We start from the raw sequence: 26,805 nt of genomic DNA, 5'->3' as shown, positions 1-26,805 counted from the left end.
ATTGTCTTTTAAATTGCTTCACGATTTCTCTCTTTTAATAATGGTAGTTTTTCAATTGCAATTTAACATTAAATATTTTTTAATTAAACTTCTCCTTTTTCCGCTGCTTTCAATTATATGTTTTATCAAAAATAACGATTTTCAGTAATTACATTTTTTTAAAATCAATTATGTTTAAGTATTTACTATTATTTATTATTAATATTATTGTTATTGCTATTGTAACCACAAGCATTGGTATTTTATTTATTTATTACTTTAGTTACTTACTGATAATTTTTTCGTCCAGTTGTTAAGTCCGCAAAATAAAATCGCGTTTTCAATCTTCAATGAGTGAGAAGATGAAAAAAAATTATTTGAATTCACTTTCAGAGTATGTAACCTGAACACGAAAAATAAGTAAAGAAAAAGAGAAGAACAATAAACGCTCTCACGTGGAAAATTGTAAAAGAAGAGACATTTTTTCTTATAGTTGACGTCAATGTGAGGCTTTTCTCACGCGGTTATCTTATCACTATATATATATGATGCTTAAAACGATATATACAAAAAGTCACGTCGTGTATAGGCAGTTCCAATATCATTATATTAGGAGCTCTATAAGAAGAAAAAAATGAAAGAGAGCCCCACTTTGGACCGCGTGATCGTTTGAAAAATGTATATATTTGAAAATCACGGGGTTCTCTATGAATAAGAATTTTCGCGCAAAACGATTGAGAATGGGGTCTGTAAAACGACCAGCGCCACCAACAACTATCAGAGAGAAAGAGAGAGAGAAAGAGAGAGAAAGAGAAAGAGAGAGAAAGAGAGAGCATTTCTCGTTCGACTCCTGTGAGTTGAATATTAAAATGGTTAAAAAAGTTTCATTCTCAATAGAGAATTGAAATTCTTTAATGATTATAGAACTTTACTCTATTTTACATTTATACACCTTTATATTTTTCATGACATATTTCTCTTTCATTCTTATTTATTTCGTAATTCTTAGAGGTGACACATTTTAAATATGTTTTTTTATTAATCGTAGCACATAATAAATAATTTTTTAACAAAAGATTATTTCAAAATTAAAATATTCAAAAATTTTTCAAAAAAACAAAATTTATTTTGAGCTAGTTCATAATATGACATTTCAATCAAAAAGTGCGCCTTACATTTTATGTAGAAAACTTCCGGGTTAATACTTTAAAATTGGTCCCGAGCAATTATTTCGATATTTCAAAAAACCACAAAATATATCTCGACCTAGCTCAGCATCCGCTGGACCAATCAAAAAGTGCGCCATACATTTTTTGTTCGCTACTTTTTGCTAAAGACTTCGGCGGTATTCCCGAACGATTATCTCGATAATTTAATTTTTTGTAATTTTTTCCGAATTTGTTTTCTAGTGTAGCTCAGCATCCGCTGGACCAATCAAAAAGTGCGCCATACATTTTTTGTTCAGAACTTTCTTCTAATCACTATGGCGGTATTCCCGAACGATTATCTCGCGAATTTAATTTTTCGAATATTTTTCCGAATTTGTTTTCTAGGTTAGCTCAGCATCCGCTGGACCAATCAAAAAGTGCGCCATACATTTTTTGTTCAGAACTTTCTTCTAATCACTATGGCGGTATTCCCGAACGTTTATCTCGCGAATTTAATTTTTCGAATATTTTTCCGAATTTGTTTTCTAGGTTAGCTCAGCATCCGCTGGACCAATCAAAAAGTGCGCCATACATTTTTTGTTCAGAACTTTCTTCTAATCATTATGGCGGTATTCCCGAACGATTAACTCGATAATTTAATTTTTTGTAATTTTTTCAGAATTTGTTTTGTAGTGTAGCTCAGCATCCGCTGGACCAATCAAAAAGTGCGCCATACATTTTTTGTTCGCTACTTTTTGCTAAAGAATTTGGCGGTATTCCCGAACGTTTATCTCGCGAATTTAATTTTTCGAATATTTTTCCGAATTTGTTTTCTAGGTTAGCTCAGCATCCGCTGGACCAATCAAAAAGTGCGCCATACATTTTTTGTTCAGAACTTTCTTCTAATCACTATGGCGGTATTCCCGAACGATTATCTCGCGAATTTAATTTTTCGAATATTTTTCCGAATTTGTTTTCTAGGTTAGCTCAGCATCCGCTGGACCAATCAAAAAGTGCGCCATACATTTTTTGTTCGCTACTTTTTGCTAAAGACTTTGGCGGTATTCCCGAACGTTTATCTCGCGAATTTAATTTTTCGAATATTTTTCCGAATTTGTTTTCTAGGTTAGCTCAGCATCCGCTGGACCAATCAAAAAGTGCGCCATACATTTTTTGTTCAGAACTTTCTTCTAATCACTATGGCGGTATTCCCGAACGATTATCTCGATAATTTAATTTTTTGTAATTTTTTCCGAATTTGTTTTCTAGGTTAGCTCAGCATCCGCTGGACCAATCAAAAAGTGCGCCATACATTTTTTGTTCAGAACTTTCTTCTAATCACTATGGCGGTATTCCCGAACGATTATCTCGATAATTTAATTTTTTGTAATTTTTTCCGAATTTGTTTTCTAGGTTAGCTCAGCATCCGCTGGACCAATCAAAAAGTGCGCCATACATTTTTTGTTCAGAACTTTCTTCTAATCACTATGGCGGTATTCCCGAACGATTATCTCGATAATTTAATTTTTTGTAATTTTTTCCGAATTTGTTTTGTAGTGTAGCTCAGCATCCGCTGGACCAATCAAAAAGTGCGCCATACATTTTTTGTTCGCTACTTTTTGCTAAAGAATTTGGCGGTATTCCCAAACGTTTATCTCGCGAATTTAATTTTTCGAATATTTTTCCGAATTTGTTTTCTATGTTAGCTCAGCATCCGCTGGACCAATCAAAAAGTGCGCCATACATTTTTTGTTCTCTACTTTTTGCTAAAGAATTTGGCGGTATTCCCGAACGTTTATCTCGCGAATTTAATTTTTCGAATATTTTTCCGAATTTGTTTTCTATGTTAGCTCAGCATCCGCTCGACCAATCAAAAAGTGCGCCATACATTTTTTGTTCGCTACTTTTTGCTAAAGACTTTGGCGGTATTCCCGAACGTTTATCTCGCGAATTTAATTTTTCGAATATTTTTCCGAATTTGTTTTCCATGTTAGCTCAGCATCCGCTGGACCAATCAAAAAGTGCGCCATACATTTTTTGTTCGCTACTTTTTGCTAAAGACTTTGGCGGTATTCCCGAACGTTTATCTCGCGAATTTAATTTTTCGAATATTTTTCCGAATTTGTTTTCCATGTTAGCTCAGCATCCGCTGGACCAATCAAAAAGTGCGCCATACATTTTTTGTTCGCTACTTTTTGCTAAAGACTTTGGCGGTATTCCCAAACTTTTATCTCGCGAATTTAATTTTTCGAATATTTTTCCGAATTTGTTTTCTAGGTTAGCTCAGCATCCGCTGGACCAATCAAAAAGTGCGCCATACATTTTTTGTTCAGAACTTTCTTCTAATCATTATGGCGGTATTCCCGAACGATTAACTCGATAATTTAATTTTTTGTAATTTTTTCCGAATTTGTTTTGTAGTGTAGCTCAGCATCCGCTGGACCAATCAAAAAGTGCGCCATACATTTTTTGTTCGCTACTTTTTGCTAAAGACTTTGGCGGTATTCCCGAACGTTTATCTCGCGAATTTAATTTTTCGAATATTTTTCCGAATTTGTTTTCCATGTTAGCTCAGCATCCGCTGGACCAATCAAAAAGTGCGCCATACATTTTTTGTTCGCTACTTTTTGCTAAAGACTTTGGCGGTATTCCCGAACGTTTATCTCGCGAATTTAATTTTTCGAATATTTTTCCGAATTTGTTTTTTAGGTTAGCTCATCATCCGCTGGACCAATCAAAAAGTGCGCCATACATTTTTTGTTCAGAACTTTCTTCTAATCACTATGGCGGTATTCCCGAACGATTATCTCGATAATTTAATTTTTTGTAATTTTTTCCGAATTTGTTTTGTAGTGTAGCTCAGCATCCGCTGGACCAATCAAAAAGTGCGCCATACATTTTTTGTTCGCTACTTTTTGCTAAAGACTTCGGCGGTATTTCTGAACGATTATCTGGATAATTTAATTTTTTGTAATTTTTTCCGAATTTGTTTTGTAGTGTAGCTCAGCATCCGCTGGACCAATCAAAAAGTGCGCTATACATTTTTTTTTCGCTACTTTTTGCTAAAGAATTTGGCGGTATTCCCAAACGTTTATCTCGCGAATTTAATTTTTCGAATATTTTTCCGAATTTGTTTTCTAGGTTAGCTCAGCATCCGCTGGACCAATCAAAAAGTGCGCCATACATTTTTTGTTCAGAACTTTCTTCTAATCATTATGGCGGTATTCCCGAACGATTAACTCGATAATTTAATTTTTTGTAATTTTTTCAGAATTTGTTTTGTAGTGTAGCTCAGCATCCGCTGGACCAATCAAAAAGTGCGCCATACATTTTTTGTTCGCTACTTTTTGCTAAAGAATTTGGCGGTATTCCCGAACGTTTATCTCGCGAATTTAATTTTTCGAATATTTTTCCGAATTTGTTTTCTATGTTAGCTCAGCATCCGCTGGACCAATCAAAAAGTGCGCCATACATTTTTTGTTCGCTACTTTTTGCTAAAGACTTTGGCGGTATTCCCGAACGTTTATCTCGCGAATTTAATTTTTCGAATATTTTTCCGAATTTGTTTTCCATGTTAGCTCAGCATCCGCTGGACCAATCAAAAAGTGCGCCATACATTTTTTGTTCGCTACTTTTTGCTAAAGACTTTGGCGGTATTCCCAAACTTTTATCTAGCGAATTTAATTTTTCGAATATTTTTCCGAATTTGTTTTCTATGTTAGCTCAGCATCCGCTGGACCAATCAAAAAGGGCGCCATACATTTTTTGTTCAGAACTTTCTTCTAATCACTATGGCGGTATTCCCGAACGATTATCTCGCGAATTTAATTTTTCGAATATTTTTCCGAATTTGTTTTCTAGGTTAGCTCAGCATCCGCTGGACCAATCAAAAAGTGCGCCATACATTTTTTGTTCAGAACTTTCTTCTAATCACTATGGCGGTATTCCCGAACGATTATCTCGATAATTTAATTTTTTGTAATTTTTTCCGAATTTGTTTTGTAGTGTAGCTCAGCATCCGCTGGACCAATCAAAAAGTGCGCCATACATTTTTTGTTCAGAACTTTCTTCTAATCACTATGGCGGTATTCCCGAACGATTATCTCGATAATTTAATTTTTTGTAATTTTTTCCGAATTTGTTTTCTAGGTTAGCTCAGCATCCGCTGGACCAATCAAAAAGTGCGCTATACATTTTTTGTTCAGAACTTTCTTCTAATCACTATGGCGGTATTCCCGAACGTTTATCTCGCGAATTTAATTTTTCGAATATTTTGCCGAATTTGTTTTCTAGGTTAGCTCAGCATCCGCTGGACCAATCAAAAAGTGCGCTATACATTTTTTGTTCAGAACTTTCTTCTAATCACTATGGCGGTATTCCCGAACGATTATCTCGATAATTTAATTTTTTGTAATTTTTTCCGAATTTGTTTTGTAATGTAGCTCAGCATCCGCTGGACCAATCAAAAAGTGCGCCATACATTTTTTGTTCGCTACTTTTTGCTAAAGACTATGGCGGTATTCCCGAACGTTTATCTCGCGAATTTAATTTTTCGAATATTTTTCCGAATTTGTTTTCTAGGTTAGCTCAGCATCCGCTGGACCAATCAAAAAGGGCGCCATACATTTTTTGTTTAGAACTTTCTTCTAATCACTATGGCGGTATTCCCGAACGATTATCTCGCGAATTTAATTTTTCGAATATTTTTCCGAATTTGTTTTCTAGGTTAGCTCAGCATCCGCTGGACCAATCAAAAAGTGCGCCATACATTTTTTGTTCGCTACTTTTTGCTAAAGACTTTGGCGGTATTCCCGAACGTTTATCTCGCGAACTTAATTTTTCGAATATTTTTCCGAATTTGTTTTCTAGGTTAGCTCAGCATCCGCTGGACCAATAAAAAAGTGCGCCATACATTTTTTGTTCAGAACTTTCTTCTAATCACTATGGCGGTATTCCCGAACGATTATCTCGATAATTTAATTTTTTGTAATTTTTTCCGAATATGTTTTCTATGTTAGCTCAGCATCCGCTGGACCAATCAAAAAGTGCGCCATACATTTTTTGTTCGATACTTTTTGCTAAAGACTTCAGCGGTATTTCTGAACGATTATCTCGATAATTTAATTTTTTGTAATTTTTTCCGAATTTGTTTTGTAGTGTAGCTCAGCATCCGCTGGACCAATCAAAAAGTGCGCCATACATTTTTTGTTCGCTACTTTTTGCTAAAGACTTTGGCGGTATTCCCGAACGTTTATCTCGCGAATTTAATTTTTCGAATATTTTTCCGAATTTGTTTTCCATGTTAGCTCAGCATCCGCTGGACCAATCAAAAAGTGCGCCATACATTTTTTGTTCGCTACTTTTTGCTAAAGACTTTGGCGGTATTCCCGAACGTTTATCTCGCGAATTTAATTTTTCGAATATTTTTCCGAATTTGTTTTCCATGTTAGCTCAGCATCCGCTGGACCAATCAAAAAGTGCGCCATACATTTTTTGTTCGCTACTTTTTGCTAAAGACTTTGGCGGTATTCCCGAACGTTTATCTCGCGAATTTAATTTTTCGAATATTTTTCCGAATTTGTTTTCTATGTTAGCTCAGCATCCGCTGGACCAATCAAAAAGTGCGCCATACATTTTTTGTTCGCTACTTTTTGCTAAAGACTTTGGCGGTATTCCCGAACGATTATCTCGATAATTTAATTTTTTGTAATTTTTTCCGAATTTGTTTTCTAGTGTAGCTCAGCATCCGCTGGACCAATCAAAAAGTGCACCATACATTTTTTGTTCAGAACTTTCTTCTAATCACTATGGCGGTATTCCCGAACGATTATCTCGCGAATTTAATTTTTCGAATATTTTTCCGAATTTGTTTTCTAGGTTAGCTCAGCATCCGCTGGACCAATCAAAAAGTGCGCTATACATTTTTTGTTCAGAACTTTCTTCTAATCACTATGGCGGTATTCCCGAACGATTATCTCGATAATTTAATTTTTTGTAATTTTTTCCGAATTTGTTTTGTAGTGTAGCTCAGTATCCGCTGGACCAATCAAAAAGTGCGCCATACATTTTTTGTTCGCTACTTTTTGCTAAAGACTTTGGCGGTATTCCCGAACGTTTATCTCGCGAATTTAATTTTTCGAATATTTTTCCGAATTTGTTTTCTATGTTAGCTCAGCATCCGCTGGACCAATCAAAAAGTGCGCCATACATTTTTTGTTCGCTACTTTTTGCTAAAGACTTTGGCGGTATTCCCGAACGTTTATCTCGCGAATTTAATTTTTCGAATATTTTTCCGAATTTGTTTTCTATGTTAGCTCAGCATCCGCTGGACCAATCAAAAAGTGCGCCATACATTTTTTGTTCGCTACTTTTTGCTAAAGACTTTGGCGGTATTCCCGAACAATTATCTCGATAATTTAATTTTTTGTAATTTTTTCCGAATTTGTTTTCTAGTGTAGCTCAGCATCCGCTGGACCAATCAAAAAGTGCACCATACATTTTTTGTTCAGAACTTTCTTCTAATCACTATGGCGGTATTCCCGAACGATTATCTCGCGAATTTAATTTTTCGAATATTTTTCCGAATTTGTTTTCTAGGTTAGCTCAGCATCCGCTGGACCAATCAAAAAGTGCGCCATACATTTTTTGTTCAGAACTTTCTTCTAATCATTATGGCGGTATTCCCGAACGATTAACTCGATAATTTAATTTTTTGTAATTTTTTCAGAATTTGTTTTGTAGTGTAGCTCAGCATCCGCTGGACCAATCAAAAAGTGCGCCATACATTTTTTGTTCGCTACTTTTTGCTAAAGAATTTGGCGGTATTCCCGAACGATTATCTCGCGAATTTAATTTTTCGAATATTTTTCCGAATTTGTTTTCTAGGTTAGCTCAGCATCCGCTGGACCAATCAAAAAGTGCGCCATACATTTTTTGTTCAGAACTTTCTTCTAATCACTATGGCGGTATTCCCGAACGATTATCTCGATAATTTAATTTTTTGTAATTTTTTCCGAATTTGTTTTGTAGTGTAGCTCAGCATCCGCTGGACCAATCAAAAAGTGCGCCATACATTTTTTGTTCGCTACTTTTTGCTAAAGACTTTGGCGGTATTCCCGAACGTTTATCTCGCGAATTTAATTTTTCGAATATTTTTCCGAATTTGTTTTCCATGTTAGCTCAGCATCCGCTGGACCAATCAAAAAGTGCGCCATACATTTTTTGTTCGCTACTTTTTGCTAAAGACTTTGGCGGTATTCCCGAACGTTTATCTCGCGAATTTAATTTTTCGAATATTTTTCCGAATTTGTTTTTTAGGTTAGCTCATCATCCGCTGGACCAATCAAAAAGTGCGCCATACATTTTTTGTTCAGAACTTTCTTCTAATCACTATGGCGGTATTCCCGAACGATTATCTCGCGAATTTAATTTTTCGAATATTTTTCCGAATTTGTTTTCTAGGTTAGCTCAGCATCCGCTGGACCAATCAAAAAGTGCGCCATACATTTTTTGTTCGCTACTTTTTGCTAAAGACTTTGGCGGTATTCCCGAACGTTTATCTCGCGAATTTAATTTTTCGAATATTTTTCCGAATTTGTTTTCTAGGTTAGCTCAGCATCCGCTGGACCAATAAAAAAGTGCGCCATACATTTTTTGTTCAGAACTTTCTTCTTATCACTATGGCGGTATTCCCGAACGATTATCTCGATAATTTAATTTTTTGTAATTTTTTCCGAATTTGTTTTCTATGTTAGCTCAGCATCCGCTGGACCAATCAAAAAGTGCGCCATACATTTTTTGTTCGATACTTTTTGCTAAAGACTTCGGCGGTATTTCTGAACGATTATCTCGATAATTTAATTTTTTGTAATTTTTTCAGAATTTGTTTTGTAGTGTAGCTCAGCATCCGCTGGACCAATCAAAAAGTGCGCCATACATTTTTTGTTCGCTACTTTTTGCTAAAGACTTTGGCGGTATTCCCGAACGTTTATCTCGCGAATTTAATTTTTCGAATATTTTTCCGAATTTGTTTTCCATGTTAGCTCAGCATCCGCTGGACCAATCAAAAAGTGCGCCATACATTTTTTGTTCGCTACTTTTTGCTAAAGACTTTGGCGGTATTCCCGAACGTTTATCTCGCGAATTTAATTTTTCGAATATTTTTCCGAATTTGTTTTCTATGTTAGCTCAGCATCCGCTGGACCAATCAAAAAGTGCGCCATACATTTTTTGTTCGCTACTTTTTGCTAAAGACTTTGGCGGTATTCCCGAACGTTTATCTCGCGAATTTAATTTTTCGAATATTTTTCCGAATTTGTTTTCTAGGTTAGCTCAGCATCCGCTGGACCAATCAAAAAGTGCGCCATACATTTTTTGTTCAGAACTTTCTTCTAATCACTATGGCGGTATTCCCGAACGATTATCTCGATAATTTAATTTTTTGTAATTTTTTCCGAATTTGTTTTCTATGTTAGCTCAGCATCCGCTGGACCAATCAAAAAGTGCGCCATACATTTTTTGTTCGATACTTTTTGCTAAAGACTTCGGCGGTATTTCTGAACGATTATCTCGCGAATTTAATTTTTCGAATATTTTTCCGAATTTGTTTTCCATGTTAGCTCAGCATCCGCTGGACCAATCAAAAAGTGCGCCATACATTTTTTGTTCGCTACTTTTTGCTAAAGACTTTGGCGGTATTCCCGAACGTTTATCTCGCGAATTTAATTTTTCGAATATTTTTCCGAATTTGTTTTCTAGGTTAGCTCAGCATCCGCTGGACCAATCAAAAAGTGCGCCATACATTTTTTGTTCGCTACTTTTTGCTAAAGACTTTGGCGGTATTCCCGAACGTTTATCTCGCGAATTTAATTTTTCGAATATTTTTCCGAATTTGTTTTCTAGGTTAGCTCAGCATCCGCTGGACCAATCAAAAAGGGCGCCATACATTTTTTGTTCAGAACTTTCTTCTAATCACTATGGCGGTATTCCCGAACGATTATCTCGCGAATTTAATTTTTCGAATATTTTTCCGAATTTGTTTTCTAGGTTAGCTCAGCATCCGCTGGACCAATCAAAAAGTGCGCCATACATTTTTTGTTCGCTACTTTTTGCTAAAGACTTTGGCGGTATTCCCGAACGTTTATCTCGCGAATTTAATTTTTCGAATATTTTTCCGAATTTGTTTTCTAGGTTAGCTCAGCATCCGCTGGACCAATAAAAAAGTGCGCCATACATTTTTTGTTCAGAACTTTCTTCTAATCACTATGGCGGTATTCCCGAACGATTATCTCGATAATTTAATTTTTTGTAATTTTTTCCGAATTTGTTTTGTAGTGTAGCTCAGCATCCGCTGGACCAATCAAAAAGTGCGCCATACATTTTTTGTTCGCTACTTTTTGCTAAAGACTTTGGCGGTATTCCCGAACGTTTATCTCGCGAATTTAATTTTTCGAATATTTTTCCGAATTTGTTTTCCATGTTAGCTCAGCATCCGCTGGACCAATCAAAAAGTGCGCCATACATTTTTTGTTCGCTACTTTTTGCTAAAGACTTTGGCGGTATTCCCGAACGTTTATCTCGCGAATTTAATTTTTCGAATATTTTTCCGAATTTGTTTTCCATGTTAGCTCAGCATCCGCTGGACCAATCAAAAAGTGCGCCATACATTTTTTGTTCGCTACTTTTTGCTAAAGACTTTGGCGGTATTCCCGAACGTTTATCTCGCGAATTTAATTTTTCGAATATTTTTCCGAATTTGTTTTCTATGTTAGCTCAGCATCCGCTGGACCAATCAAAAAGTGCGCCATACATTTTTTGTTCGCTACTTTTTGCTAAAGACTTTGGCGGTATTCCCGAACGTTTATCTCGCGAATTTAATTTTTCGAATATTTTTCCGAATTTGTTTTCTAGGTTAGCTCAGCATCCGCTGGACCAATCAAAAAGTGCGCCATACATTTTTTGTTCAGAACTTTCTTCTAATCACTATGGCGGTATTCCCGAACGATTATCTCGATAATTTAATTTTTTGTAATTTTTTCCGAATTTGTTTTCTATGTTAGCTCAGCATCCGCTGGACCAATCAAAAAGTGCGCCATACATTTTTTGTTCGATACTTTTTGCTAAAGACTTCGGCGGTATTTCTGAACGATTATCTCGATAATTTAATTTTTTGTAATTTTTTCCGAATTTGTTTTGTAGTGTAGCTCAGCATCCGCTGGACCAATCAAAAAGTGCGCCATACATTTTTTGTTCGCTACTTTTTGCTAAAGACTTTGGCGGTATTCCCGAACGTTTATCTCGCGAATTTAATTTTTCGAATATTTTTCCGAATTTGTTTTCCATGTTAGCTCAGCATCCGCTGGACCAATCAAAAAGTGCGCCATACATTTTTTGTTCGCTACTTTTTGCTAAAGACTTTGGCGGTATTCCCGAACGTTTATCTCGCGAATTTAATTTTTCGAATATTTTTCCGAATTTGTTTTCCATGTTAGCTCAGCATCCGCTGGACCAATCAAAAAGTGCGCCATACATTTTTTGTTCGCTACTTTTTGCTAAAGACTTTGGCGGTATTCCCGAACGTTTATCTCGCGAATTTAATTTTTCGAATATTTTTCCGAATTTGTTTTCTAGGTTAGCTCAGCATCCGCTGGACCAATCAAAAAGTGCGCCATACATTTTTTGTTCGCTACTTTTTGCTAAAGACTTCGGCGGTATTCCCGAACGATTATCTCGATAATTTAATTTTTTGTAATTTTTTCCGAATTTGTTTTGTAGTGTAGCTCAGCATCCACTGGACCAATCAAAAAGTGCGCCATACATTTTTTGTTCGAAACTTTTTCCCTATTTTATTGGTGGTATTCCGGAGGGATTATCTAGCAAATTTATTTTTTCGAAAATTTTTCCAAGATGTTTTTGAGTGTAACTCAGCATCCGCTTTACCAATCGAAAAGTGCGCCATACATTTTTTGTTCGGAACTTTTTGACTATTTTTTTGGTGATATTCCGGAGCGATAATCTCGTAAATTTATTTTTTCAATAATTTTTCCAAAATGTTTTTAAGTGCAGCTCAGCTTCCGCTGGACCAATCGAAAAGTGTGCCATACATTTTTTGTTCGAAACTTTTTCCCTATTTTATTGGTGGTATTCTGGAGCGATTATCTAGCAAATTTATTTTTTCGAAAATTTTTCCAAAATCGTTTTGAGTGTAGCTTAGCATCCGCTGGACCAATCAAAAAGTGTGCCATACATTTTCTGTTCCAATTTTTTTGACTATTTTTTTGTTGGTATTCCGTGCGCTAATCTCGTAAATTTACTTTTTCGAAAATTTTTCCAAAATGTTTTTGAGTGCAGCTCAGCATCCGCTGGACCTTTTGAAAAGTGCGCCATACATTTTTTGTTCGAGACTTTTTTCTTATCACTTTGGTGGTATTCGTAAACGATTATCTCGCAAAATAAGTTTTTGTTTTGTCGATTTGATTATTATTCACATCTTTTCTGAGTTTCGAATCTGTCATCAAAGTTAGTTTAGTAATGAGTGGGGTTTTTAATTGGAAGTCAAATTGCACGCGAGTTAAGGTACGAAAGACGTACATCACACGTCAGAATGGAGACGATTTCTGCTAGGCTTTTTAGACGTATTTTCGGTAATTAGTGAATAAGAGGGTGAGAAAGGTAGAGTAAGAATCGAGTGAATAGCGTTGGCGTGACCTGGCACAAGGTTGCCCGACGACGTCTACCGCTTTCTATATACGAATGTTTATAAATTCCATGGTATTGAGTCTATAGCAGCGCGGGGTAAGCAGCAAACGATAAGTGTTTCAGTTGCCGGTGCTATTGTTGTCTCGATGATAAGATCTCACGCTAAATCTAAACCCTGGGTCCCGGGTCCTTTGCAGAGACAGTTTGAGTTATATGCTGCATTGGTACCACAATGCGAAACTCTCGGGACATGCCGGGGGTGGAATGACGATGGTAGGCGCGAGAGAGAGGTGGGAGGTAAAGGGCAGGGAGTACAATAGGGGACAACTGTAGGGGAATAGGGGGGAAGTGCGGAAACAGACCACGACAGATTTATAGAAGTCGAGGCATCACGCGAGTCGGAAAATCGTGCACCACCTATCACTTCCTATCTCTCTTTCTTTCTCTCCCTCTCTCTCTCTCTCTCTCTCTCTCTTTTTCTCTTTTTCTCTTTTCTATGTCAATATTCTTGTACTGCATACACTGGGATATATTTTAATGAATAACAATAAATATTTTATTATCTTCTAATTTTTAATATGAGAAAATAATTTCACTACACTTTTGCTTCATTTTTCAAGTGTATTGAAAGTGAAGTGAGAGTAAAATAAAGTGAAAGTATTTTGAAAGTCCATTTATGTATGGAGCCTTTTCTAAGACTAAGAATCATTTTCAAATGCAGCGAAAAAAATATCTCAACATTTTCTTTTTCTTCAGATTAGTCAGCACTTAGGGTAGGAAATGCTAGCAATAAGGAGGCTATTGTTTGAATTAGTGATGCATCAAATAAAAAAAAAGAAGGGAACCAAGGGATATTGACCAATTTCCACCGAAAATCTCTACTCTCTTTTCCTTCTTTTTTTCTCTTTGCAAATTTATTAACTTTCCTTTCAGTAACGTCGACGCGCGATACACTCCATTACATTAATGCCCTTTTCACCCAACAGTATCTTCTAGGAAAAGCTCTCCCTCAGGGTCGTTGTGTCGCAAAATAAGGGAGGTAACATAGTAGAGTCAAAAGTCCCTTAGGACATATTGCCTTTTTCCCAAGATTTGTACCGCTCAAAGCACTTTTTTTCCCCTTTTCACAAATTAAAAAGAAATTTTTGCCTAATTATCGCAAATTCTCTTTCTTTTGCCATTCATTTCTTTTTTTGTAGAAAATAAATTTTGATTCTTTTTTTTCTTATTAATTCAAACGAAAATTTTATCTACCGTAAAAAAAGTACTAAATGAAAATTGTCTCGAAATCATTTATTGACTACTATTTCCCAAAAGGGCAATTAATAAAAAAAAACCAATTAAGTTGAAAATAAAAATTTATTTTCGAAAAAAGAATCGAAAACTTAATTTGGATAAAATAAATCTTGGCTTTTAATTTGATTTTGATTGTGTAACCCTAAGGTACAGCGAGATATCTCGAGTCAAATCATTAAGGGGTGAAAATGGGAACTAGTGGCAGAATTAAAAGCCTCCATGTATATTAATTACTGTCAATTAATTGCAAATTGGATAAATTGACGATAAAATATGGACTTCAATATAAATGATACAAGTTCTCTTTTTTTTTTATTTATGTGTGTGAGATAATATCATTCTCTTTCTGTTATCACTTATTTCGTTGTGCGGTAACTATATTTATACGGAAACTCGCTTATTTTTCATTTCCATTACTATTCATCATTTTTATTTTTCAATCCAACGGAAAACAGCAATTACAAGAGAAAGAAAGAGAGAGAGAGAGAGAAATTTTTATTTCCCTTTTTAAAATCATAGTTTTTAGCATTCAAAAAATTTAACAAAATTCAATATATATATATATTTCTTTATTTAAAAAATAAAAAGAAAAAAAAACAAACTAAAAGCTCTATCTCTTTCTCTCTACCAATGAAATACTTTCCACTCATAAATTGCTTTTCTAGTAAATCCAATTTTCAAACACACAGACTTTGGTTTGCTCAACTACTTTTACCAAGCCTTCGATATTGACTCAACGATCAGTTACTTCTGCTAAATATAACTTTTCCAATCGTTTTTTTTTCTCTTTTTTTCTATTTGTAGAATACAATAGTTTTTTTTTTTTTATTTAAATTTCAATCTTAATACTTGGTTTGCATTTTTCCGTGACCCATATTTACGAAATCTGGTATATTGATATTGAAAGGTTCAATATTATTATATTTTTCTATTGTTTGTGGTAAATATTTGTTTTTGTAGTCTTGTACAGTTATTTTATGAAATTGCCTGCACTGTTTCGTAGAATGTTGTTTTTTTAGTATGAAAAAGATTTTTTATTAATATTATTTTGTGATGGGGATCGATTACGTAATATTTATATTCTGTAACTTCAGTTTATTTTCACTTCACTTTCACGTCGCTTTCACTTCCACGTCACTTTCACTTCACCTTCAGTTCACTTTCACTTCACTTTCACTTTCACTTCATTATGACTTTAATTTCACTATCTTTCAGTTTTAAATTCATAGTAAAGTGACAGTGAAGAAAAAATAAAGTGAAAATGAAGAGAATGTGTAGTGAAAGTGTATTGAAAGTGTAGTGAAGGTGAAGTGAAAGTAAAAATAAAGTGTAATGAAAATGTAGTGAAAATGTAGTGAAGTTGAAATCAAAGTAAAAATCAGGTTATCTAAACTAAAAATAAAGTGATTGGATGTTAAATAACAAAATAACATTCCAATCGTCCTAACGAAATATTAAAAAATCACTTTAGAGAATAATTTAAAATTTTGTAAAAGAATAACTTAGTCGTTGTAACACTAACAACTTGCTTGAAGGGCAAAGGGAAGAGGGGGGTGGGGTGGGGCGTGTTTGGAATGTTTTTTCGCGTTATATTTGAAAGCAGGAGAGAAACACGCTTCAGAAAGTGAGTCTCTCGCATCCTTGAGTGAACTTGGACGAGGTCTGTGTTTACATGTGCGGGGGGATAGTCGGCTAGGGCATAAGGGTTGTGGGGGTAAAAGAGAGAGTGAGAGAGAGGGAAAGAGTTAGAGTGGGCTCGAGTAAATATTTACTCGATGCTTTTCTACGAGAGTTTCCCTTGCAGCGCGCAACTTTCTAATGTAAAAGGTAGATCATCGTTGAATAAGCGTGCAAAAGCGGAAAATGGAAATTTTCTCAACGTAATCGACCTATTCGAGTGAATTCATTGCTCGTAAGACTACAGGGGTTGCTTTGTACACCCCCTCTTTTTTTTTGTTTTTCTTCTGTCTCTCATTTTTTATCCCTTTCTTCCTTATTTCTTCTTCCATCGATCTGTCCGTCCGTCTCTCTTTCCTTGCTGTTCACTTTTCGTCTCATTCTCCACAATGTATTTCCCTTCTCTTCTTCTCCTTGATTTGCATCTCTCTCACTGTACATACCTCAATTCCTTCTCCCTCACCCTTTGGGTCGCCCCTTCTATATTAATTACCAGGCCGCTAATTACTATTTATTAGACTGGCGTGCACGCCAAGCTATATTCCCTTCTAGACAGTATATTCGACGTTCCATGTACCATGTATATACATACACCAAATGGTTCCTGTTGTTGCTTTGTCGGTTTTAGAGATACGTCCTTGATGTTTAAGAGGATGCATCATGCGACCCTCAATCTTCGATTAGAGCACTCTCTTGCTCTTGTATGTATATGTTAGTTTTCAATTTTTTTATTCTACCCTACCTTTAGGCATTTAACAATTTCCGAAAAAAAAAGAATTTTTTCAAAAAATTGTGTTTTGATAAAAAGACAATTAAAAAAATAATTTATAATAAAGAAGAGTGTTAAAAATATTAAAAATATTATAGAAAACCTTAAAAGACATATTTGTTTTATAAATAAAAATATTGGTATTATCATTAATATATATTAATAATACTCAACAAATTTCTATTTTCCCTTTAGTTTTATTTATCTGTTGTAATATATTAAAGTCGGTTGTTTGTACGTTAAAGTGTAGAAGGAAATCAGTGCAAAGTACTTGCATTAAACAAGGCACGTTGTAGCAGCAACATAGTGGAGTAAGTTCGGTTTAGAGACATATTCATAATTATCTTCACAAGTGCCAGTTAGAAAGTGCTTCTCTCTCGTGTGTGCGCTCGCGCTCTTAATAAAGTTCCATGGAAGTAAGAAGGACTGTGCAAACTTAAGCCAAAGGTTCCGAGGCGTCATTAAGCGATAGCTCTATATATATATACAATATATATATATATATATATCGCCGACCCGTTCTATATTGTCGTAAAACAGCAAATCTATTTTACGATCTTCTATCCTTCCACGTAGCACATTTTCCTCATGAAAATCCTTGGCACCTTGCATTTTACTTCACTTTGTGCCAATTCCGCCACATTCACTCTCTCTCTCTCTCTTTCTCTGTTCAACCAATCCAGGCAATAAAATTTCTTCTTGCGAAAAATCTTCATTTATTTCAATTTACGGAAATTTATTTTTACTTTATTATTATTAATTAAATTGCTTTTTCATCCACAATTTTTATCTGTAATTTCTTATCTGACAACTATTATATAAGAAATAACGAGGAGTAAAATTCAGTTGTCAAAAAAAAATTTTGTTTTAATTTAGGAAAAAAAACAAACTTTTTCTCTTTACTAATTTCTTGTTCCTCTATGAAGAGAGGGTATTTAACAAAAAGGGGAGGGGGATAGAAGATCATTAACTGAATCGTGAATTGAGACAGAGAAAGAGAGACACGGGACGAATTTCCAAACCAGGATTAACCGCCGCGATCGTAAGGCGCCTTACAGTATCAGAGAAGCTTAATCCCTTAATGGTTCTGGAAAAAGCTTCGCAGTAATGTAATTGATCGCCTCTAGCTCTTTTTCATTTGCTATTATTTTCCGTCGTTCGTCTACCTAATGGATTCACTATATACTCCCTTATACTCTCCCTCCCACTTTCTTTTCTTTCGTCGTTGAAAACGCCGGCAATCATTTCCGTTTACGAGAGGCTCTATAACGTCAACTGTAAAACACGAGAATGTCACTTTTCGAACGTGCCATGTGCACAATAATATAAGTCGAAGACGAAGAAGAAGAAGAAGAAGAAGAAAAAAAAAAGTCAATTGTAACTTTTACAATGGCAATCAACATTTTCTTACGCCATTTCAAATTGTTGGTTGCTAGTTCATTTGGAGGTTAGGAAATCCAAGCTTGTCATATATATGAACTTGAAAGTAGAATTTTAAAAAAATAAAGAATACCTTATCCTAAAAATTTAATTAAAATTTCACTTTTTTTATTGTTCTACTTTTTTATATATTTATTTTTTCCAAGTCTTTTGCTTGTCACACGAAAACCATAGACCAAAGAAGAAGAAGAGGAAACTCAATATTAGGGTACTTTTAGTTCGAGTGAATAATCATAGGTGCGCTACTGTGCCTAGTTCCGCGTTCATACGTTCCCATGGGTACAACGGTAATCATTTCTAATTTGCAGTTATATGAAAAAATACCAAAAGCTCAAGTACTCTAGATAATAATAATAGTAATAATAATACTCGCTTTCAGAAAGACAATCTCTCGCGGGTGTCGTGAATTTTTTTTTTTTTGTAAAATTCTGTGACCGTCAGTATATGTGTGGATGTGTAAAAGTATGAGGTAATTTGCAAGGAACGATTCCCCGCGCACATGGCAAAGAAGAAGCTGAGAAATATGCGTATACTGTCCCTGGCACTAATATAACGAGGACCGTCTTCCAAATCGACCCTCTGTGCTTACAATATTGCTCGAATAAAAAGGGGATCATTTGTTTTTCTTATATTCTACTTTTTTTTACAAATTTACTTCCATTGCCAACAGAAGAAAATTCACTTCTAATTTTTGCCTCCAAAAAAAACGGTTACTTTATAAAAAGACCAATTTGAAGACAAAAATTTATAAACTTCTATGATAAATAAAGAAGAGTGAATTTAAAAAATTGTTCGAAAACCTCAAAAGACATATTGAAATATAATTTTGAAAAAAATTTCATTGTTCCAAAAAAGAAAAACAATTTTTATCATTATTTAAAGTTATTAAAGAAAGAATTGGTGTACAATTATAGTAATTCTTAGAAAAGAAATATTTCTGTTTTGGTTAAAGAAACAGTTACCATTGGTTTTTTTAAATAGAATTTCGAAAAAAACCTTTTTTCAAGTAAACCTTTGGTCTTCAGTTCAATATTTTATTTCGGAACTATCCATCAAAGAAAATCCATAAAAAATTTTATTAACTATAAAAAAAAATGTGTAAAAGTTTTAAGGTTTGCCTATTCGTCTATATACATTTGTATATATATATATATATCCTATAATAAAGAATAAGGTATAGTACCTAAATATAAATTTAAATATTAATAATTTTCTTTTCAAGTATTATGTATGTGTACCCTTTTTTCTAACAGGCAGGAAAAATATAGTAAATGAAATTCTTATTGAAATTAACAAAGCGACAATTAACCGCCTCATTGGAGGGTTAGCGTTATTGTTGAATTTATGGTGAGTATAAAACGTAAATCGAATGTGCAATAGTATGCAAATCGAGTAACGAGAGGTCGTTCATCGCACGGTTTCATGCCTCCCTCCTCCTTCCCCACTTTAAACCTACCCCCATACCCCCTTATTCAACCACTGTGAATTTCCAATTTCTATATATGATTTCTGCCAAAAACTCTCGACTATATATATAAATAATAGGTATATATAAAATGGTTATATATACTAATGGTTGTAGAAATATAGAAACTAATATACTCGACGTATATTTATACAATAAATTAACGGAGGCGTTAATGCAAAAAAATACACATACACACACACAACCGAAATATCCCGATCTCGGATCCCATTAGTTTCAAAACAGAAATTCTCCCATTCCCGGAAAGTTGAGCACATCTGCGCATCACCCTGTACGTTATATACCCGGTTGCAATATAACGTTGCAACTGTTCGCCAAATTAAACACTCCCAGTCAAAAAGCAATTCTACATTATTGAATTTCAAACCCCCCTGGAAATTGCATTGTTTCATTGGGGATGGGTATATGTATGGCGTGTGTCAACTTACTAGTGATTTTGATTCTTTTCTGAATTAGAGGATTTTTAAAAATTTTACATTTTTAGAAAAATATTCATTTTCATTTGTCAATTCCTAATAACATGGGCAAAAAAAATTTGGGGAGAAAAAAATTTCTGTTTAAAATAACACATTGTTGAGTAATTGGTCAAATTCAAAATTTTTCCCCCGCAAAAAAGGTATTTTTAGAAAATCTCAAAAGACATTCTTTTCTTTTACTGTAAAAAGAAAGTACGAAAGTAGTAATGATTTTAGGTTATTAAAATAAAACCAAATGACAATTTGGTATTAAAATAATACCTTTCGTTATACAGTGTTCCCTTCAAAAAAAGTATTATTAGAAAACCTCAAAAGACATTCCATACTTTCGAATCAAAACAAAAATTAGAACTTTTTAGTGATAAAAATATCTTTAAAACCAATTGTAATAAACCTATTAACATATTTTATGTAACCTACAAAGAAAAATACACAAATGTACCAAATTTTAACACACTTGGTCCAAATGATCCTGAGTTCTAATTTCGTGTCAGGTATAATACTACAAAAAAATAATTGACCGATTTCGGTCACTTTGTTAACAAAAAGCCTCTTATAATTATTTTGCAACTATTTTACATTTATTTAATAGATATTAACAAATTTATTATAAATCACTCACCGGAGAAGGTTTCAGATGGAACTTGCTCTGACGATAGGTTGAAATTTCCAGATGCATTTGGAGGGCAGCCATTGCGGTTTTGTTGAGAACGTAGAGTATGTGTTGCGTGCAAAGATGGACCACGAGGTGGTACTTCTGGTGGCGCTGGTTCCGGTGGTGAATCTCGGCCATTGTCTGAAAAAACGAACAGAAAAAAAAAAATTCTTTACAATCATGCCAGACATTCCTTTTCATCAACTTTCGTCGTTTTTTTTCTGTTTTTTGTATTTGAAAACTTGCCTGGAATGCTTTGTAAAAGAAAAGTAAAAGCACACACGCGAAAAACTTTTGGATTTTTACACTGTTACGCGTTCACGACTCGAGATACTCTCTCAACGAGAAAATAAGTAACGAATCAAATAATAAAAGTTTTGAGGCGACAAAAAATATTTGTCAAAAAAAAAAAATATTTTTAAATAATTCTTTTGTGGTAGGAATAAAATTAAATTGAAAAATTTAATTCAATCAATTTGATAAATTGAGAAAAAAATTGAAAAATTCGTCACTAACTTTCTTTTTGAGAAATTATAGATACGTTGTACAACGAGGTTTAGACAATACTGATCATAGAAATCTTATTGACATTAATTGTTCGCTTGGAAAATTTAGGGCAGAGCAGGTAAGAAGGGTTTGTTTATATTTATCTCTTCCAATTAATAAAATCAAATTATATTTACTAATAGAGATATTTAATGCAAAATTTATTAAATTTTATTTTCAAAATAAATTTTTAAGAAAAATTTAGTTTTTAATTATTTGTTCTTAGTAATTTTTTATACTGTTTTTTAAAACTATTTACTTGATTATAATTAAAACTATTATATTATTATTATCATTAATATTATTATTACTATTATTACTATTATTATTATTACTATTATTATTATTATTATTATTTTTTGTGCGAAGGGTAAAGTGGAAATCTGCTACAATAAGGAGGGAATTATTATTTTATAAAAATTAATCTTTGTCCGGTAAATTTTAAATTTAATTAATCTGTTATTAATAATTAATTACTTATAGATATAATTACTTGGTTAATTAAAAAAAAATATTTTCTTTTAATTTCAATAATAAAATGTGAAATTGTTTTAAAAATCTAGTTTTTCTAACATTCATCTATAATTCATAGAATATAAATTTTTTGATATTAAAACTACAAAGCGCAATGCCATGATTATGATGATAATGAAAATAGAAAAATATGGAATATTTGGACAAAAAATCCAAATCAAAATATAAGTGAATGTAGTCCAATAAAAATAGTTATAGACTTGATTAATAAAAATGAATTTTTTTTCTAGGAAACTATTATAACATGAACACAAAGGATATATGAGAGTGATGAAAATTATTGACATAATAATAATACACCAAGGTGGCATTGTTCATAATGAACAATTCTGATCAATGAATTCAACGCTTCGTTAGAATGATTATACATATATATATATAGAAATGTATATATATATATATATGTTTGTACTATTCGGAAGTGTGTGTGCATAAATTTAAGTCGAATGTGACTCGATTGGTTGTAGTAAATTAGGCAAAACCGTGGATGCCGACGCAATAAACCGATAGTGCCACGTGTGCGGTTACACCAGTTGTCCACAGTTGTGCATAGTCACGTTTCCGTATCCGTAAATATATACATATAGTTATATATATATATATATATATATATATATATATATATATATATTTGTATATGTATATACGGATATGCATACATACGTAAAATTAGTGCAATGTGTAACCATTAGAGGTTGTTAATGTTACAGAAGCACATTATTGTAAATCAAGGTTAACTACAACACACAGCAGCAGTAGTCTATCGCACTTTCCTAGAAAGCTATGAAACTTGCCACAACCGTGGTGTGGTAGCGGTGGTATTGGTGGTCTCGATACTCGTTAATAGAATACCCGTTAATCCGTCAAAATTATTAAATTATAATATCTAGTAAATTTTAAAAACTTTTTGTAAAGAAAAAATAATTTCTTTTTCTAATAACACAATAGTGTGACAAAATTTAATTGATCTTTAAAATATTCCCCCCCCCCCCGCAAAAAAAGGTATTTTTAGAAAACCTCAAAAGACATTAATTTCGTTTTCAAAAAAAAGAATAGAAACTCTTTACTACGAATTTAAAAAAGATTTAATTAAAACATTTAAAAAAAAATTTTTTTGCGGAAGAACTGAAATGAGTTTTTTTATGATGATGAAAAATTTGGATTAAAAGAAAGTTAAAACAATATAAATAGCAATAATGAGATTAGAAAAGTTCATGAGAAGATGAATTGTGATCGTTTGGTGAAATTCCCTTTCGATAGAGAGAAGAGAGAAATAAAGAGAGAGAGAGAGAGAGAGAGAGAATGAGTGAGGGTATCAATTTTTCAAGCTCTAAACCTTTTCACCCTTCTGCATTATTTCTCTTTATCGTCTGTGACAATGTTCACGATAACACTACGGGCACAAGCAATGCACTGCCACTACTGATTACGACCGCATGTTTTTCAGAAGTCACGTACATACCTGTGAAATAGGCAGACACGACCAGACCTGTGCAGGTAACGAATGTGCAAAGAGGAAAACTGTTAGTGCAGTGCTATACATATAATAAAGTTGATGCAAAAAAAAAAAATATATATATACCAAAAAAAAGAAAAAAAAACAATAAAATTAACCATTATTAAAATAACGAGTAAAAAATTATTCATTTTCCCTCATATAAATAAATAATTATAAAATTCAACAATACTTTAAAATAACACATTCTCCAATATAAATTAAATGTCAATATTTAATAATTAATTTTATCAATATGTTCAAAAAAAAAAATGATATTGAAAATTGTTAATTAAAAATTATTTTCTTTTTCATAATAAAGAAATCAATTTAAATTTTAATGATCATTTAACTTTTGTAAAATGAAAATTGTATTTACAAAGGGATTATATTTTCATGGTATAAAGTAATTAAAATACCATCTGTGTAATTATGAAGTCCACGCTTTTATGATAATTTTCCTCTCTTCCGCAATGTTTAGCAAGTTACTATGTTTGCGACTAAAAATTGTTTCATTATAAAAATAACCCGTTGAGAATTATTATTTCGACGCGCAAGTTCATTGTCATTCTACATTTATAAAAAAAAAGATTCTACAAAACTTGACTTTTTAAAACAAAAATTTAAATTCCGGAAAAATTTGCACATCATGTGAAAAATTTTATTCACATTTACACTGTAGTTTGTTAATATTGTATGTATCTAAATGTAATAAAGTAGCGTTAGGAATTTTAATTATATATATATTTTATTACCATAGTTGAATATATTATAATCTTTTAAATTCTATAAAAGAAAATAATATGCATTTCGAAAAATAAATTCCGATTAGTCTAAAACTAGTCTTAAATTCATCAAATAAAAACCAAATTGGATATTAATTTAATATCAGTTTAATCTGATTAGGAATTAATTGAAACAGTAAATATTAATCTAAACAACATCCAACATTATTCGCATTAGCCTGGAGAGAAATAAAAACTCGAAACAAAAACCTAAATTCAATTAAAAAATTAATTCACATTACTCTGGACAAAAATTTTGAAGATCAAGTTAAAGACATTTAAAGTCATTTCAAGATCATGTCCAGGGCATTAAAGGTCATTTACAGGTCATGTTGAGGACATTCAAGGTCAATTGAAGGTTAAGTCAAAGACATTCAAGGTCATTTGAAGATCAAGTTTTGTACATTCAAGATCAAAGTCGTTTAATGGTTAATTCAAAGACATTGAAATTTTTTTTGCTACTATTTGACAGCCCGATCCGAGTAGAGGAACACCAATTTTATGACCATTAAAGCGATTTTCGTCAAAAACAAATTTTCAAAAAAATTCAATTTTTCTTAGGCACACTATTTTATTGCAATTTCTAGCACAAAATACACCTAAAAGTGTAGAAAAAAATTGACAGCCAAATACGAGTAGAGGAAGACACCTATTACCACCAAAAAGTCATCCGACCCAAAAATCCAAAATCACAAAAAAGTTCCCAAAAAAATTCAATTTTTCTTAGGCAGACGATTTTAATGTATATTCTTGCACAAAATACTCCTAAAAGTGTAGAAAAAAATTGACAGCTAAATCCGAGTAGAGGAAGACACCTATTACCACCAAAAAGTCATCCGACCCAAAAATCCAAAATCACAAAAAAGTTCCCAAAAAAATTCAATTTTTCTTAGGCAGACGATTTTAATGCATATTCTAGCACAAAATACTCCTAAAAGTGTAGAAAAAAATTGACAGCCAAATCCGAGTAGAGGAAGACACCTATTACCACCAAAAAGTCATCCGACACAAAAATCCAAAATCACAAAAAAGTTCCCAAAAAAATTCAATTTTTCTTAGGCACACTATTTTATTGCAATTTCTTGCACAAAATACACCTAAAAGTGTAGAAAAAAATTGACAGCCAAATACGAGTAGAGGAAGACACCTATTACCACCAAAAAGTCATCCGACCCAAAAATCCAAAATCACAAAAAAGTTCCCAAAAAAATTCAATTTTTCTTAGGCACAAGATTTTATTGCAATTTCTTGCACAAAATACACCTAAAAGTGTAGAAAAAAATTGACAGCCCGATCCGAGTAGAGGAACACCAATTTTATGACCATTAAAGCGATTTTCGTCAAAAAAAAATTTTCAAAAAAATTCAATTTTTCTTAGGCACACTATTTTATTGCAATTTCTAGCACAAAATACACCTAAAAGTGTAGAAAAAAATTGACAGCCAAATACGAGTAGAGGAAGACACCTATTACCACCAAAAAGTCATCCGACCCAAAAATCCAAAATCACAAAAAAGTTCCCAAAAAAATTCAATTTTTCTTAGGCAGACGATTTTATTGCAATTTCTTGCACAAAATACACCTAAAAGTGTAGAAAAAAATTGACAGCCAAATACGAGTAGAGGAAGACACCTATTACCACCAAAAAGTCATCCGACCCAAAAATCCAAAATCACAAAAAAGTTCCCAAAAAAATTCAATTTTTCTTAGGCAGACGATTTTAATGTATATTCTTGCACAAAATACTCCTAAAAGTGTAGAAAAAAATTGACAGCTAAATCCGAGTAGAGGAAGACACCTATTACCACCAAAAAGTCATCCGACCCAAAAATCCAAAATCACAAAAAAGTTCCCAAAAAAATTCAATTTTTCTTAGGCAGACGATTTTAATGCATATTCTAGCACAAAATACTCCTAAAAGTGTAGAAAAAAATTGACAGCCAAATCCGAGTAGAGGAAGACACCTATTACCACCAAAAAGTCATCCGACACAAAAATCCAAAATCACAAAAAAGTTCCCAAAAAAATTCAATTTTTCTTAGGCACACTATTTTATTGCAATTTCTTGCACAAAATACACCTAAAAGTGTAGAAAAAAATTGACAGCCAAATACGAGTAGAGGAAGACACCTATTACTAACATTTAAGCGCTTTTCGTCATAGAAAAATAGACAAAAAAAATCAATTCTTCTTAGGCAGACTATTTCATTGCAATTTCTTGCACAAAATACACCCAACAAGTTGTAAATTCAGATGTTCATTACATAAACATTTTGGTTCCTCTTTATGATTAGGAAATAAATTTGCTTCCTCGTGGAGAAAGCATTAACATTGGAAAAAACATACAAAAATAATATAATAATAATATAAACATTTGAGAACCTATAGATTTGAGTTAAAGTTAAGGAATTAATGGATGTTAAAAAATCAAAAATTCACATTTTAGCTGAAATTTCTGAAAATTAATGAAAAATAATAATATATAATTTATAATTATTTACAATTATATTGGTTTGTTTCAATGCAAGGATTACAGTTATTTCATATATAAACTTCAATTTAAAAAATCACAAAATTTTATTGCCAAATGTGAATTTTTGATTTTTTAACTTTCATTAATTCTTTAAATTTAAATTGAAACTATACTTTATATATACCAATCAATTTGTGTTGACGTAAGGAATACGATTTTATTATATATAACCTTAAATTTTTCTATTTAAAAATTTTTTCGATTAAATAAATATTTTGGAAATAAGACGATAAATTTTTTTTTTGGGTATTTTTTAAAATCTTTTGGTCATATTTGAGATATTAATATG

At 32.8% G+C, this 26,805-nt stretch overlaps 1 protein-coding gene across 5 annotated transcripts in view; it reads right to left on the bottom strand.

The window, feature by feature from the left end:
* Nucleotides 1-26,805, bottom strand: part of LOC127280594 (teneurin-a) — a 481,913-nt gene that overhangs the window by 221,756 nt on the left and 233,352 nt on the right. For 4 of the 5 annotated variants that reach the window (XM_051303681.1, XM_051303683.1, XM_051303684.1 and 1 more), the window contains exons 7-8: nt 23,166-23,192; nt 20,591-20,764 (exon numbers count right to left, since the gene is read on the bottom strand). In XM_051303681.1, coding sequence (XP_051159638.1) covers nt 20,591-20,764; nt 23,166-23,192 — 201 coding nt within the window. The remainder of the gene's footprint in view (nt 1-20,590; nt 20,765-23,165; nt 23,193-26,805) is intronic. The other variant, XM_051303685.1, reaches the window with a different exon arrangement.

Source organism: Leptopilina boulardi, unplaced genomic scaffold (assembly GCF_019393585.1).
Source record: "Leptopilina boulardi isolate dan_hultmark-lab unplaced genomic scaffold, ZJU_Lbou_2.1 LbouV2_248, whole genome shotgun sequence".
Taxonomy (NCBI): domain Eukaryota; kingdom Metazoa; phylum Arthropoda; class Insecta; order Hymenoptera; family Figitidae; genus Leptopilina; species Leptopilina boulardi.
Note: the sequence above shows the minus strand (reverse complement) of the source record. Positions and strands in the feature narration are given on the sequence as shown.